The 14275-nt window shown below is 39.1% G+C and overlaps 2 protein-coding genes across 2 annotated transcripts; both read right to left on the bottom strand.

Annotated features, from left to right (window-relative positions):
• Positions 1 to 75: 75 nt before the first annotated feature.
• Positions 76 to 5929, bottom strand: ggcta (gamma-glutamylcyclotransferase a). Its single transcript, XM_049602693.1, has 4 exons — positions 5482 to 5929; positions 2584 to 2729; positions 2364 to 2496; positions 76 to 2231 (listed from the first exon to the last, which is right to left on the bottom strand). Exons 1-4 carry the CDS (start codon positions 5602 to 5604, stop codon positions 2106 to 2108), a joined length of 528 nt encoding a protein of 175 aa, XP_049458650.1. The 5' UTR covers positions 5605 to 5929; the 3' UTR covers positions 76 to 2105.
• A 3171-nt stretch (positions 5930 to 9100) lies between these two features.
• Positions 9101 to 13108, bottom strand: snrpd1 (small nuclear ribonucleoprotein D1 polypeptide). The gene is made up of 4 exons (XM_049602231.1): positions 12957 to 13108; positions 12219 to 12295; positions 9729 to 9920; positions 9101 to 9416 (listed from the first exon to the last, which is right to left on the bottom strand). The coding sequence occupies exons 1-4, from the start codon at positions 12968 to 12970 to the stop codon at positions 9340 to 9342; spliced, it is 360 nt and encodes a 119-aa protein (XP_049458188.1). The 5' UTR covers positions 12971 to 13108; the 3' UTR covers positions 9101 to 9339.
• Positions 13109 to 14275: the final 1167 nt, after the last annotated feature.

The raw sequence follows: 14275 nt of genomic DNA, 5'->3' as shown, positions 1-14275 counted from the left end.
ATGATTATTGGTTTATCAGCAGGAACAGGACACATTGGTTAAAGTCAGAATAAATGCTGACGAGAGTGAAGTCTTGAGGGTGTTTCATCAATGTTTAATATTCCCCTGAGAAAAACTGAAATCAAACAATGTTCTGCTCTTCACATACAATTCAGTCTTCCATTGTGGTGGCTCTAAAATAAAATAATAGTCCCCTAGCAGCTCACAAGCTCAAGATGAGAGGGCATGTGTTGGGCCCAGACAAATGTCTCATGAAGTGCATGCAGTACCAACTTCTGGCCACACGATGGAGTTGGTTCAATTTCATAACTGGGTCTTAAAAGCTTTGAATTTAGAAATACTGGTAGCTGTTTGACAAAGAGAAACTCAACTCAAGGTCCAGTTACGAGCCCAGAAGACTCAATCTCACAGTCTTCATCACCATTACGTGACACGTTATGATTTATAGTATCATTATACTATTACTACTTACATTACGGTAATAATGAAGGCTGTGAGATGAGGTGGAATGCTTATAAGTGAATTAATAAACTTCAAGAGATAAAAAGGTATTTTTAAACCCGGGCCCTATTTTCCCATGGCTTTATATCAAAGTCAATGGGAACAGCCGAAGCAGGGAACAGAATCTAATGAGACTCACAAGTCAGTCTTTAGACGCTTTGCTTAAATAAATCAGAAGGCGTAGATCTCTGATTGTCTGGTGGCGAGACTAGGATCTAATGTAAACCCTACAGGTAATGTCCTTTTTCACAGCAGACAGTTTGACTTGTAAATACACCTGTGGTTTTCCTACTGTGACTTGTCAAAATGTCTGCCTTACGTCCATCAAAAGTAGTTTTGCCACTAACAGGCTCAGATTGTTACTAGAAGTGTTTACAACATTATAGAGAGGACCCTAAAGAGACAGTTTGTGAAGTTTCATGGTGAGATGGGGTCTCTCTTTGAGCGTGACAAATAGGCCAGATCAGCAAAAGTAAAAAAAAAACAAACAAAAAAAAAACTTGTTTCATTTTTATGTAGGATCCTTTCCATAATGTTGTCAGACACTTTAATAAAAATCTGAGCCTGTCAGTGGCAAAAACAAGCACTTTTAATGGACTTAATGTGACAGTGCACAGTTTCCCATAGGTATTACATTGGAGCCTGCCTCACCAGTGCTCAGTACTGGACCAGTTTGGACCAGTTTGTTTTGTCTCCATTAGTCACTTAGACACATAAACATGGTAAAATAAGATCCAGGGTCAAAAACACACAAGTTTCCCTCAAATAGCTATTCTGCACTCTGTTTTGTTTTCTACTCTGCTCTTTGTGTTCTCAGATTTATAGCTAATAATTGGACCTTGCAATGAGGTTGGTTTTATGCCTCCACATCAGCAATTGCTGTGGCCTGAGGCATTATGATGTCACGTTGTCCGTCCGTCCATCCATCCCATTCTTGTGAAAGCAGTATCTTAAGAATGTCTTGAGGGAATTTCTTGAAATTTGACACAAACGTTCACTTGGACTCAGCAATGAACTGACTGGACTTCGGTGATCAAACGTCAATGTGATTTTGAATCTGTCTCATTCTCGTAAACTCGATATGTCAAGAACATCTGAAGGAAATTTCTTTAAATTTGACACAAACGTCAACTTGGATGAAGAGTAAACTGATGAGAATTTTGTGGTCGAAGGTCAAGGTCAGTGTGACCTCACAATATATGTTTTAGGTCATAACTCAAGAATTCATTTGCTAATTATGACATAATTTCACACAAATGTCTGATAGGATAAAATAATGAAGTGATGATATTTTATGTCCAAAAGGTCAAAGGTCAGCTTCACTGTGACATCATAACATTCTGCATAAAACACTTCTCAACATCATCGGGGAAACATTTGGTCAGATGCGGTGACTTTAATCTTGGGTGTCCACCTTGAATCTGTGCCGACTGTATAGATCTTCTGTGCTACCTGGTTGAAGATGTGTGTGAGCCATCTATGTTTTTACATACATGTATGTAAACTGTAGGTACAATCTGACTGGTTTGCAGAGCAAACCGCTGGAAAGCAGTAATTGTAGCTGTCGGCTGCTGTTTCCAAAGTCAAGAATATGAACTTTGACTCTACTTCATGACTGTTCTGATTTGATCAAGGATCGAGGGGCCACTGTAGTTGTTGGTTTGGATTGCCTCCAGCCTCCTCAAGTACTCCGCCGGGAGTCCGTTCTGCTCTGCACCCAGACACACCACCTTATATGAAACACAGAGAGATCAGTCAGAGACAAGTCAGCTGGATGGTGTCATTTATGGCATGGTGTAAGATTTAATAGCTCTGTAGTGTGAATGTTTCTGAACCATATATTTGTGTTTACTTGCACACACCTGTTTGTACTGAGGAGAGGGGAGGCAGGCATGGAAATTGTTCATCTGGTAAGACCTGCAGAGTATGAGTCCTTTGTCAGTCTCCACTGAAACCTCCAATGGAGAGTACTTCCCCAGATTCACCCCTTCCTGGCTGAGGACACAAAGAGAAGAACAACGCTGCGGTTGGTTTCAGTGACAAACATTAACTCGTACATGGGTATGTGTTAATGTGTCTCACTTGTCGAGGCTCGGGAGGTTGTCGTTGCTTAAAGTCCAGATTACCCCCCACACTTCTGCCCCTGGACAGGACTCGATGGTGGCCACTCCGCCATGCCAAACGTTGTCCACATGTTTCTCCCACAGGCCAAAGTTCAACTTATAGTCCTGCACACACAAACAGGGGGTGGTGATGGGGGGGTAGGAGGTAGAGGACAAAAGGCTGTGAACAGTGATGACGCATTGTGCATTTTAGACAAAATGCCTTTTATTTCGCTGTGATGTAAAGAGGGACACTATGTTTGTGTTTTCAGCGGCGTCCCCTGTGAGCCTGTTTGCTGCTGGTCGTCACAGCATGACGGCCACAGCACGCTCAGGCCCTGTTTATTCAGCTGCTTCTAGTAACCATGTAGGTGGGCTAACTTGAAAAAAAAAAATGGAGGCAATATATCAACATATGATGTTATTTGCCCTTACTAGACGTGAGACCAGTCATTGTTTTTGTCACAAGTTAGCCTCAAGTCTTTGCACTCAAGGGCCATGTCAAGACAGGCAAGTGCTAAATCAAATCCCAAGTGACACTTCCCAAGTCCTAAATTTTGAGTTTCAAGCCCTTATAAGTCATGATATGCACTTAACCGACTGTAATGACATTTTAACAACAGAGTAATATTATATTAAATTTACAAAAAATCATGAATGCTTCTTAAAAATGTGTAATTTATCAAAATAAGTTTGTTGGAAGTTGTTGCATCTCCATCTGTAACTTTAAATCCCCACGTTTTGCATTTTGCCATTTGGTTTTTGAGAGCACTGAATAGTTTTTTTTTTTTTTTTGTGGTATCATTTTTCTCCAGATGGCGCTCAGTAACATAGAGTTAGTTCTTCACGGTTTCCTGCGATGGATGTTGTGGGATTGGACCAAACAAAGTAGATCTGGGAATTAGGTGGAGACTTGCTGTGAGTGAACAGCATTAATGTTAGTTGATTCGGGAAATAAAGGGAGATGAATTGATTCATGGCACACTTTTTACTTAACATATCTTTGGGCTTGGTGAAAGCTACCCTGTATTTTCATATCAAAACGCTCAAGTCAAGTTAAAAGTTGGGTTGCAAGTCTATTTTGTTTTTTATCGAGTCTTACATCATCAACTTTGTGATTCCAGTCTGACTCAGGTCTTAGTTATGTTACAGGAGCGCAAACCTCTGGCCTTTACCCACTTAGTCACTCCCTGCACATTATTAAAGATTACTTATGAAAAATTTCATTGTGTAAATATTAGGGCTGACTATTATACATGGATGAAAAAAGTATGCGGTATGGATAATGTACTTTTCATGAGTGTGAGTATCATCCGAGTAAAATGGCAATATCCATAATTGCGATGAAGGAAAATCATCATTTGGGTAGCTGTGTTCAGTCTCTTACTCTTGTGATCTGAAGCTAAATTCTGAGGCTGTTCTGTTAATAGTTTTTTAATAATAGTAAATATAGCAACTTAATCAACTCATATCATTTAAGGTTTAAATAACAGTTTCTGGTTTGGCTCCGCCCACATCTAATTTAAACCCCGCCTATTACAAGTACAGACAAAGATACAGATAATGGTGTGCTGGCTTACCCCTGTTACATATTTTGTAAAAGCACCAACAGTTCACCCTATGGTATAATCACGACATCGATATCAAAGTATCTGGTAAAAAATATTGTGATATTTGATTTTCTCTATATCACCCAGCTCTACCTGGAAAACATAATCAGGGGCCGTATTCACAAAGCTTCTGAGCACTAAGAGTTGCTCCCAGTGACAAAATTGTAAGAAAATTCCTGGAATTGTGACCTTTTCTTAGAATTTGAAAAGTGCTACAGATTAAATCGTGCAGGGATAATATGATTGATCTCATTAGGGATACACAGGAAGGTCCCATTGAAATACAACATCTCCTCTTTCACAAAGTCCTGGTCAAAAAAATTCAATTGTACTTTAAAACACATGCAATACATAACAGCAAGACAAGGGAAGATAGTAAAACAGGAGGGATACACAGGTCGAACCAGTAACGTCCATACACATTCCACCTCGCTCAAAAGCAGCGACATGTTTCCTTCAAGGCAGTTTTTAAAAGACTTTAAAAATCAAGGACGGGAGTGCTTCTGGGGCATAAATAAACATTTAAATTACCAGAACTGAAATCTTAACACTGGATGAAGGTTACAGGTGAAAATTATTTTGTTTCATTTTGTAGATATATTTGAGTCAAAGGTTTTTACAGAGGGGATTTTTTTTTGATCTCTTGTCATCACTGCATTAATAAATTAAAAAAAAAAAATCAATTTTCACCATGTATTTAGGAATAAAATTGTATATAAATTAGGCTATTAATGGTACACAAGCGAGTCCCTCTGTAAACACTTTCAGAATATAGATAGGAATAAAACTGGGCAGTTTGTTGGATGTTAGAGTTACTGAAAAAATGGTAATGAAATTTTGAGAAAGTGGCCTTTAAAAATATGTGCTGTGAAATTCAATACATTTTTAGACAAAAATAAGACTCCAGAGGTGAATGAGGTAAAACTTCATACAAAAAAAATCACCATTGAACCTCCCCTGTTTATTACTTATGTTTAAATATGCTGATGAGTCATGGTCTAAATAACTATGTGTTTTGTTTTGTTTTTTTTGCTTACACTTACAGATCAGAAACCTGAACTAAAATAAATATTATGTATTTTGGACATTTCCTTTGCACTAGTCTGACAGGAGACATGTTAAGGCAGCATAACAGCCTAAACTGAGCAGTGCATGAAACACCACAGAGACACCATGGCACATTCAGAGGCAATAAGCTGACTAATGTGAACACATTTACACACAGCTCGTCACCACCTGACATGAAGACATAATAAAATGATGGTTACCTTCAGTCTGCCGGTGGTGCAGAACACAGCAGAGGGGTTTGCCAGCTGAAGTCTCTCCTTCAACAAGTTACTGCCAAAGGCGAAATACATGAAGTGACCGGCTTCACCGTGGAAAACGGACATCTTACAATATCCGTGGGTTTCTACGAGACGAATCAGAGGATTAAATCTAAAACTTGATATCGGTGTGTCTCAGTCTCGCCGCCGTCGTGGCAGAGACTGGCAGCAGTCTGGCAGGTGCACATCAACATCCACTGAATAATAACTCGGATGTGAGCGGCTGCTGCAGCGCCCTCAATATTTGTTGAGACATTGTTCAGAGATTTTCATTAACCTGCCAGGCATTGCTCCCATAATAACCACCATATACAGGGTGAGAGGCAACACAGACACCCCACCTTTTGGGGTGCTGATGATTATCTGATGTTGAAGCTGTAATATTTAAATAGGTCACTTTAATGTACTTCCGGGCAGGATGCAAGGCTATTCAAGAGAAGGCTGAGACACGGGGACAAACATGGGGGGATTTCACATGCGCAGTAAAATCTGGTCTGCACTTCCTCAAAGGCTCAGTAGATGGCGTGAGACCGCGGAATAAAGGGGATTTTTTTTTTTTTTAATTGAACACAATAGAACAAAAAACATAGAGAAACATACATCTTCTCGTAAGGACTAGACATTTTTGTATAATGAAAAGTTGTGAAATTGCAAAAGAGTCACAAAGAAAAAAATACAAATAAAAACAAAAAACAAAACGGGGGTTTTTATAAGGTGCAAGTACAACAAAAACAGCAGCATGTCGTTTTATAGATCACCAGGCGTACAGTTAAAATAACAAAGACCCTAGAGAGGAGCAAAGTCTAAGGCATAAATCAAATAAGCAAGAAACGAGATATATCTCCACGGATCTTTCTGGCTATTTTGCTGGAGTACAATTTTTTAAGAGATAGGAAAAATAATTTGATATCATTTATAAACCAGTCAAAGGAAGGTTTGCTATTTCTCCATTTACTACAATGAATATGATATTTACCCATTAGAATGGTCATATTTATCATATCAGAGATATTAGATTTCAAATTATCTATGTAAAGGAATATATGAGAAGTATCAAAATCTGGAATGTCACTTATTTTAAGCAATAACCAATTTCTTATTTCTGACCAAAATCTTCTGGACACAGGGCATGAAAAAAACATATGTTCTAGTGTTTCATCTGCTGTATTACAAAAGGTACAGGGGTCAACTTCAAATTTAAATCGTTTTTTTTTTTTTTTTAGAAATTCTGCAACAGGGTATACTTTATTGAGTATCTTAAAATGAGTTTCTTTAATCTTTGGGGAAATAGGCCATTTAATATATTTAGAGTGTGCTTTTTCCATCATAGACACAGTTACCTTATCAGTCATTTGTTCTTTAAATCCTCTGTTGTAATCATAAAATACTATTGATTTCAAAGCAACGCTAATCAATTTGTTGTTACATTTGTTATCATTTAAGTTACAATCATTAATCATCACTTTTGGTAGTACGAATTTAACATTAGAATATAATAGGGTATTCTGGATTAATTGAATCAGTGGTAAGGGAATTGCTTTACAAATCCTATTATACTCTCTCTGAGAACAATTTATTTCATATTTTTCTAACCAAGTCCTGTAGTCCAAGAAAAAGGAATAAAGGGGATGTGGATGTGCATGTATGTCATTTTCACAGCTTATTACTGGACTGTCACTGGTGGCCTGCGTTGTGGGTGAGAATGACAGAGATGCAATTCCGACAACTTCAGGCCGCCGCGGTCCAAAAGTCCAAGCAGACCGCACTCCTTGATCGCCTGAGCGGATCCTGCCCTTTTTTCCAGCGCCCCTGCTGTCACCCTCCAGCAGCGCAGCTCAAGTTACACTGCGCATGTGCACTCCCCCCATATGGTTTGACCCCGTGTCTCAGCCTTCTCTTGAATAGCCTTGGCAGGATGGCGCTCTTTAGCAGCCCCTAGCGGTGACCTGGTGCTACTACAGAAAATGTAAAATTTTAAATTAAGATTAATTTTTGCCATTAATTAATACACCGCATTAAAGACAAGTTGTTTGATGTTTAAACTGATCAACTTTGTTTTCGTGAATATACGCTCATTCTGAATTTGATGCCACATTCCAGAAACGGTTGGGGCAGGGTCATGTTTACTTCTGTTACATCACCTTTTCTTTTCACAACACCCAGAAAGTGTGGAAAATGGAAACTGAAAACACTACATGATGAAGTTTTGAAAATGAAATTCTTCTTTTTCCTGCTTGATATAGGACTTGAGTTAACCAGCAGTTAGAGGTCTCCTTTAGTCTTTTCTTGAGCTTCATAATGTGCAAAACATTGTCAATGGAGACAGGTCTGGATTGCAGGCAGGTCAGTCTAGTACTCACACTCTTTTCAGCATTGTCTTGTTGGAATAATCAGGGCTGCGCTGACAAAGACACTGTCTTGATGGCAGTGGGTGTTACTCTAAAACCTGTATTACCTTTCAGCATTAATGGACCAAGTTACTGATGATGCCATGGGCACTAACACACCTCCAGCTTTAGAGCTTTGCTCTGGTAACAACCTGTATGGTCCTTCTTCTCTTTAGACTTTAGACTAGACATCCATGATTTGTAAAAACAATTTGACGTGTACTCATCAGACCACGGCATACTCTTTGTGTCAGTCCATTTCAAATGAGCTTGGGTCCAGAGAATTCAGCGGCATTTGTGCAGGTTGTCCATATCTTGCTTTCACTTTGCATGGTAGTCTTAACTTTAATTTGTAGATGCAGCGATAAACTGTGTTTACCAACAGTGGTTTTCCAAGTGTTCCCCGTGGCCATGTAGTAATATGCTTTACACAATCATGTTGGTTTTCAATGCAGTGCCACCTGAGAGGTCAAAGGTCACAGGCATTCAATGCTGATTTTTAGCTCTGCCCCAGAGATTTCTCCTGATTCTTTTGATATTCTGGATTGTAAATGATGAAATCCCCAATTTTCTTGCAATTATTAATTCAGAAACAGTTCTTGAACTGCTTACCTATTTGCCCGCAGTGACCATCCTTGCTCCTGACAACTGAGCCTCTTGAGGATGCCTGTTTCAAACCCAATCATGATACTTTTTCAGCCCCGTGTTTTGAGCATTTCACAACTTCCCCAGTCTTTGTTGCCCGTTCCAACTTTTTTTAAATGCATTACAGGCATCAAATTCAGAATGTGTATATTTACAAAAAAACGTCATTTATCATTTAGAACATTAAATATCTTGTCTTTGTACCATATTTAATTGAATATAGTTAAAAAAGATTTGCAAGTCAATGCATACTGTTTTTAACATTCTACACAGCGTCCTAAATTTTTTGGAATCAGTGCCAAAATCTTTTGCCTGCACATTCGTTTTCCTTGTTTTGGTCTCCTAACAGATCATGTCTCTGTCCGTCAGCTGCATCTCACTACTGGACCGGGCAACTTTATGTTTGGACTATTTGATTTTGAGAGCAACCATGCACTTGTGACAAAATCCCGGGTCCACCCTTTATCAATAACAAAGTAATGATTTCTGTTTGTTTATATTCTTTCTAATTAGCCCTTGAGAAATACACATTTCCATGCAAATATACTTTATTCAGCCATACAATGAAAAGTAAACAAACCCTGTTAACAACGCTGCAATAACCCACAGAGTCACATGTATCCTCTTCAGAAGGATTTTAATGTACAAAATAAGAACAAAACTGAACCAAAAAACACGTGGAAATTCACAAAATGTTTTGTTGAAAAAGAAAAAAAAAAACTCCTGTACAAACAGTGGGGTGTTGGCCAGCAAACGTACGGCCTGGTAATCATCTCCTCGGGCCACCCCGGCCTCGTCCCCTTCCTCTGCCTCGCCCTCGACCTCTTCCTCGCCCCCGTCCAGCCACTGAGAAGACACAGACGATTTACAGTCAGCAACATTCACCGGCACGTTGAGTATCATGTATAGTCGTGTGGGCTTCTCAACATTTAGATCAGTTTAACCCACTGGTGAATATCAGCTACACATAAAGTAACTTTCTTTAAGTGTACAAAAATCCTGCGGCATGAAGGTGAACAGTTTGCACGGGACAGGCAATCAGGAAACAAACCAGTGAGTCTCAACTACCAACTATACTGCATTTCCAAAAACAACTGGTGCTCTGTAATGTGGTTCTCTCTCTGCTGTACACCTTGATGAAGCCTCGACATTCCTCACCTGCTTCTCTCTTCTTGGACTTGATCTTTGGCTCGATGTCAACCAGCAAGGTGTCCAGTGGGAGGCTGTCGGGGAGGATAAAGTAGCGGATGTTGTTGCCACGAATACTCAGTGACTCCAGCTGAGTGGGCTCCCTGTTTTTCAGGGTCATTTTCACCGCCTTCAGGTGGGTGTTCATGCTCACATCGACACCTAAAATGGGAAAAGAAAGGAAACGGGGATGGAAAAACTTGAAAATGAACATTGAAAAGCCAGAATTTATCATAAATGACAAAGCTGTACAGGAAGAAACTGCATAAGACCAGAGAGTGATAGTGTGTAAATACTAAAATGGCTAAATCTGAAATTATCTTATCAGTTTCAGACTCTAATCTACTGTTTCAACACTACAAAAACCGATCATTTCAAAAAGTCAGCCTTTCATTTTGGAGTAGACGGGTAAGACTGGAAGGGACACTGAGACTGGAAGCAGTGACGTAAGCCTGGGCAGGAGCTTTGTGGCAGTAAAATAACTCTTTTTTCACATATGAACTCCAGACTTTTTTTTTTGTAAAAATCAGCTCCAGACACTGTCTAGATTATTGTTATTGCTGACAGTTCCTGAATCTCATCTCTACAGTTAGACATTTTCATTGGCGTCGTTGTGCAACTGACACTTCTTTTCCCTCATATAGTTGTATTCTCCCGGTTTTGCGGCAGTAGCATGATAGAGATGTCATCAACATGCCCACTTGATCACTGTGAACTCAGGCAACAACGTGTTCTATTCAAACACGGACTCTGACATTACAAGGACTTCATACAAGGGAGCCGACAGGAGAAAGTCAGTTAAATGTCCGGTCCAACTGACTCAGACATTTACTTTCTTATGCACAGCCCCTTTGGGTAATGTCAAGATAGGTTTAGGGCTGCAGCACGTGTGTGAAAGGGCCTTTAGAGAGCAATTTAATACAGCCTAAAAATCAAGCCTTTGTTGACCTCTAGTGGTTTAACTTCAGTTTACTGCAGTAATGTACAGGTGGACTACAGGAGCCTGCGACATCACAGTTGGGTGTGACTGCAGGTGACACAAAGCTCATTCCTAACACAGCCAGCATTCGATGTTAGGAATGGAAACTACAACCAGAGAAGGCTGCAAACCACTGCTTTCAGCCTTGTGTTGACTTCAGTTCTTTATTTTAAATGTTCGACTGTCTGAAAACGTGTATCACGGTAAGTGATCACAGTGGGCAGGAGAGGACAGAGCAGAGTTCTCACCAACTCAGATGCAGCAGTAACCAGACTGTCGCACTGATTATAGCTTGCAAACTCAAAGAGGCTTCCAACAATTATACAAACATAGTCATCTGTGATACTGACGTTTAAAATGTGTGTTCTGCTCCAAAACGTCACATCAAATCAAGTGCTTCCTAAATTAAACTCAAGCCTTTACTTTTGAAAACCCCTCAATGCCGCTACGCATCGACTCTGCATCAGCAGCCTGTGAAAGATATTCCTGAATGTTAAAACTGCAGGCGGACAAAATAAACATCATCCGTCATCAACCACCACATCATCTTGTTTTGACATAGAAGAGAAAATCACATGCAAAGAGTGCATAAGACATCGGGGCGTCGGTGGCTTAGCGGTAGAGCAGGCGCCCCATGTACAAGGCTGTTTCCGCAGCGGCCCGGGTTCGACTCCAGCCTGTGGCCCTTTGCTGCATATCACTCCCTCTCTCTCTCTTTCACGCTCGTCTGTCCTATTAAATAAAGGCTAAAAATGCCCAAATAATATATTTAAAAAAAAAAAAAATGCGTAAGACACATCTGCCCTGCAAAGCAACACAACTAACGTGTAAACCCCCCTGAAAAAGCACCACAATCTGCAGTATGATAAATGCATGAAGGCCAAGAACAATAATGTCACTAATGTTACTATAGAGTCACCGATGTCCTGTCTCTGTCCAACATCAACTCAGACATTCATGACACGGTACCCTGACCACTGTAAATAATATATGTGGCAGATATATATCCATGGAAGATACACTTCATTCAAGTGACGAAGAGACCTATTTAGTCTTATTTCTGTGCACAGATTTGTAAATTAGCAGAAAGTCACATAACATGGAAGTGAAAGCTATGCTCTGTAGATTTAAATGTTATAATACAAAACATTTTGTTCCTAAAGCAATGAATAATTGTGATAAATACTTGAGACCTAAATATTACATTGGATCAACCCTTCTAAAAACAGTTCCAATAACACCTGGAGATTATAACCTCCATTTAGGTAGGATCTATTGCAGGACTGTGGTGTTAGCCTCATTAGCTTTAGCTAGGTGTACCTAATAAACTGGCTACTGAGTATATATTCAGCAACACCTGTGGGCGCACTTAAGTGACCAAAAGAAATCTTAACTCCAGTCATGATGTCTGAACTCTGAATATTTCCCTGCAGTTTAAAAGGGAACTGACGCATTGTGTTAATGCAGCAGGGAGCTCTTACCTGTGATGGTGCCATGGACCTGGGTGCCATTCTTCAGTTCAATGGTAACCGTCTCATGGCTGAGTTTCATCAAAAACCTGTGAGTAGCATAGTACAAGATATAATGTGAACACATTAATCTTTGAACTCAACTATGCCCAAGTCTACACGAGCATTATTTCAGTATTTAGCACTGTGTAAAAGCCAAATAACAGTGTGAGGTGAGCTAACGTTAGCTTGTCCTAGTTAGCTACCGGCTGTGTAGCCCTCAGCACCAAAACAAAAGTACTCAGGTGAGAGAGATAAACAATGTATAGCCTGTGCAATTGATTTGTAAGAAAATATCAATGACTAAAGGTGTTTCTGTACAGGTGTGGCTGTTTTTTTTAAATCATGCCGTTGAGTGCTGAAGTTAACTGAACTTTGCAGATAAAGAAAGCTGGGCCCGTGTTAGCTAGCTAACATTCATGTCATTAGCTAGTGCTAGTTAGCAACCATTACGGCTGTTTAACCTGCTTATTTTCACAGCTAAATCCACAGTTCATTAATTAATGAGGAAACTAGGTGTGTGTATATATATGTCGGGTTATTTCAGAGGCTGGAGCCCCGCCATTGTAACACCGCACATCCTCCATTCATTTAATTCACCGCTTCCCGCCTCATCTCCGTTTACATCTAAATCCATCCATCGGCATCGCGCCATTTTTATCATCCCACAGCACAGCAGTTAGTAAGGGGTGAGTTTTCACGGCCACTTACCTGACTAGTTTCATGATGGTGACGGACTGTAGAGACAAATCCTCCACCGAAGACAAAAATTGCAGCGCTCGAGTGAGAAACACAGGCCGCCGCTGTTGTACTCTGTACGTTTCAGTCGCGCGGATATGACGTCATTAAACAGCGACAGCGCAGAGAAAACGACACACGTCACAACATCGCCGCCTGGTGGTGGAGCAATGAACATCATCATGACTGGATATTATTTTCCTGTTCCTTTCAAAGAATTTAATGCTGTAATCCAGGCTATTCCAAAGGAGTTGTATCATGCTGTGAAAAATCATCTGACTTTCAATGGACACAGAACTGCTCAACCTTTGATGATGTTGGATGGACTGGAACTGAAAGACAAAAAGTGTAACAATAAGCATATTCGTCAAATATTTCAAAGAAAGTACACTACTGTAGAGGGAAGGTTTTTTTGGGAGTTCTTAGATTGTGGACATTGGATGGCGAAGGACCTGGCTTTTACTCCACAAATACTGCATCTCTAACAAAATCAAAGAAACTCACTTTAAAATTTTACATGAAATTTACCCCGTTAATTGTTTTATCGCCAAATTTACCAAAATAGATGATTTATGTTCTTTTTGTAACCAATGTGTTGAAACTATTTCACATTTATTTTTTGATTGTAGAATCACAAAAGCTTTCTGGTCAGCTCTTAATCTCCATTTTTTTTTAACTCTGCCAATATCAAATACTCCTTTACATTAAGAGATATCATCTGCTACTACACTAACAAAAATAACAAAGATTTTGAATTTTTACTAAATTTTGTAAACCTTCATGCTAAATTTTACATTCACAAACAAAAATTTGCCAAATTTTGCCCCAGTTTTAAAACCTTCCTCTTAGAATTTGATTACACTATGAAAACCTTACGTTTAATTGCAGTAAAAGTATCAAACTTATTGCTCATTATGAAACGATTTTCCCATCCTCTGACTAAATTCTGTTGCTTATTTTTATTGTCCTGTTATACTGTCTTTATGTCTGTTCCAACATTTTCTAGAGTCTTGTATGTATTTTTTGCATTGTCCCATTTGTGGTGTACTTGCTTGTTAACGCTTTATTGTTAAAAAAAAAAAAAAAAAGCAATGAACATCATGTACAGCAAAGCAATAAACCAGAGGTGTCCAGCTTTTTTTTTTAAATTTATTTGTTCATTTTGCATTTATGTATTATTATTATTATTATTATTATTATTATTATTATTATCATTTTATTATTTATTATTTTTTATTTGTTTTTATTTTTCTATTTTTGCAAAGATTTGTTTTTATTAACAGATGCTCAAA

This window comes from Epinephelus fuscoguttatus, linkage group LG17 (genome assembly GCF_011397635.1).
Source record: "Epinephelus fuscoguttatus linkage group LG17, E.fuscoguttatus.final_Chr_v1".
In the NCBI taxonomy this organism is placed as follows: Eukaryota; Metazoa; Chordata; class Actinopteri; order Perciformes; family Serranidae; genus Epinephelus; species Epinephelus fuscoguttatus.
Note: the sequence above shows the minus strand (reverse complement) of the source record. Positions and strands in the feature narration are given on the sequence as shown.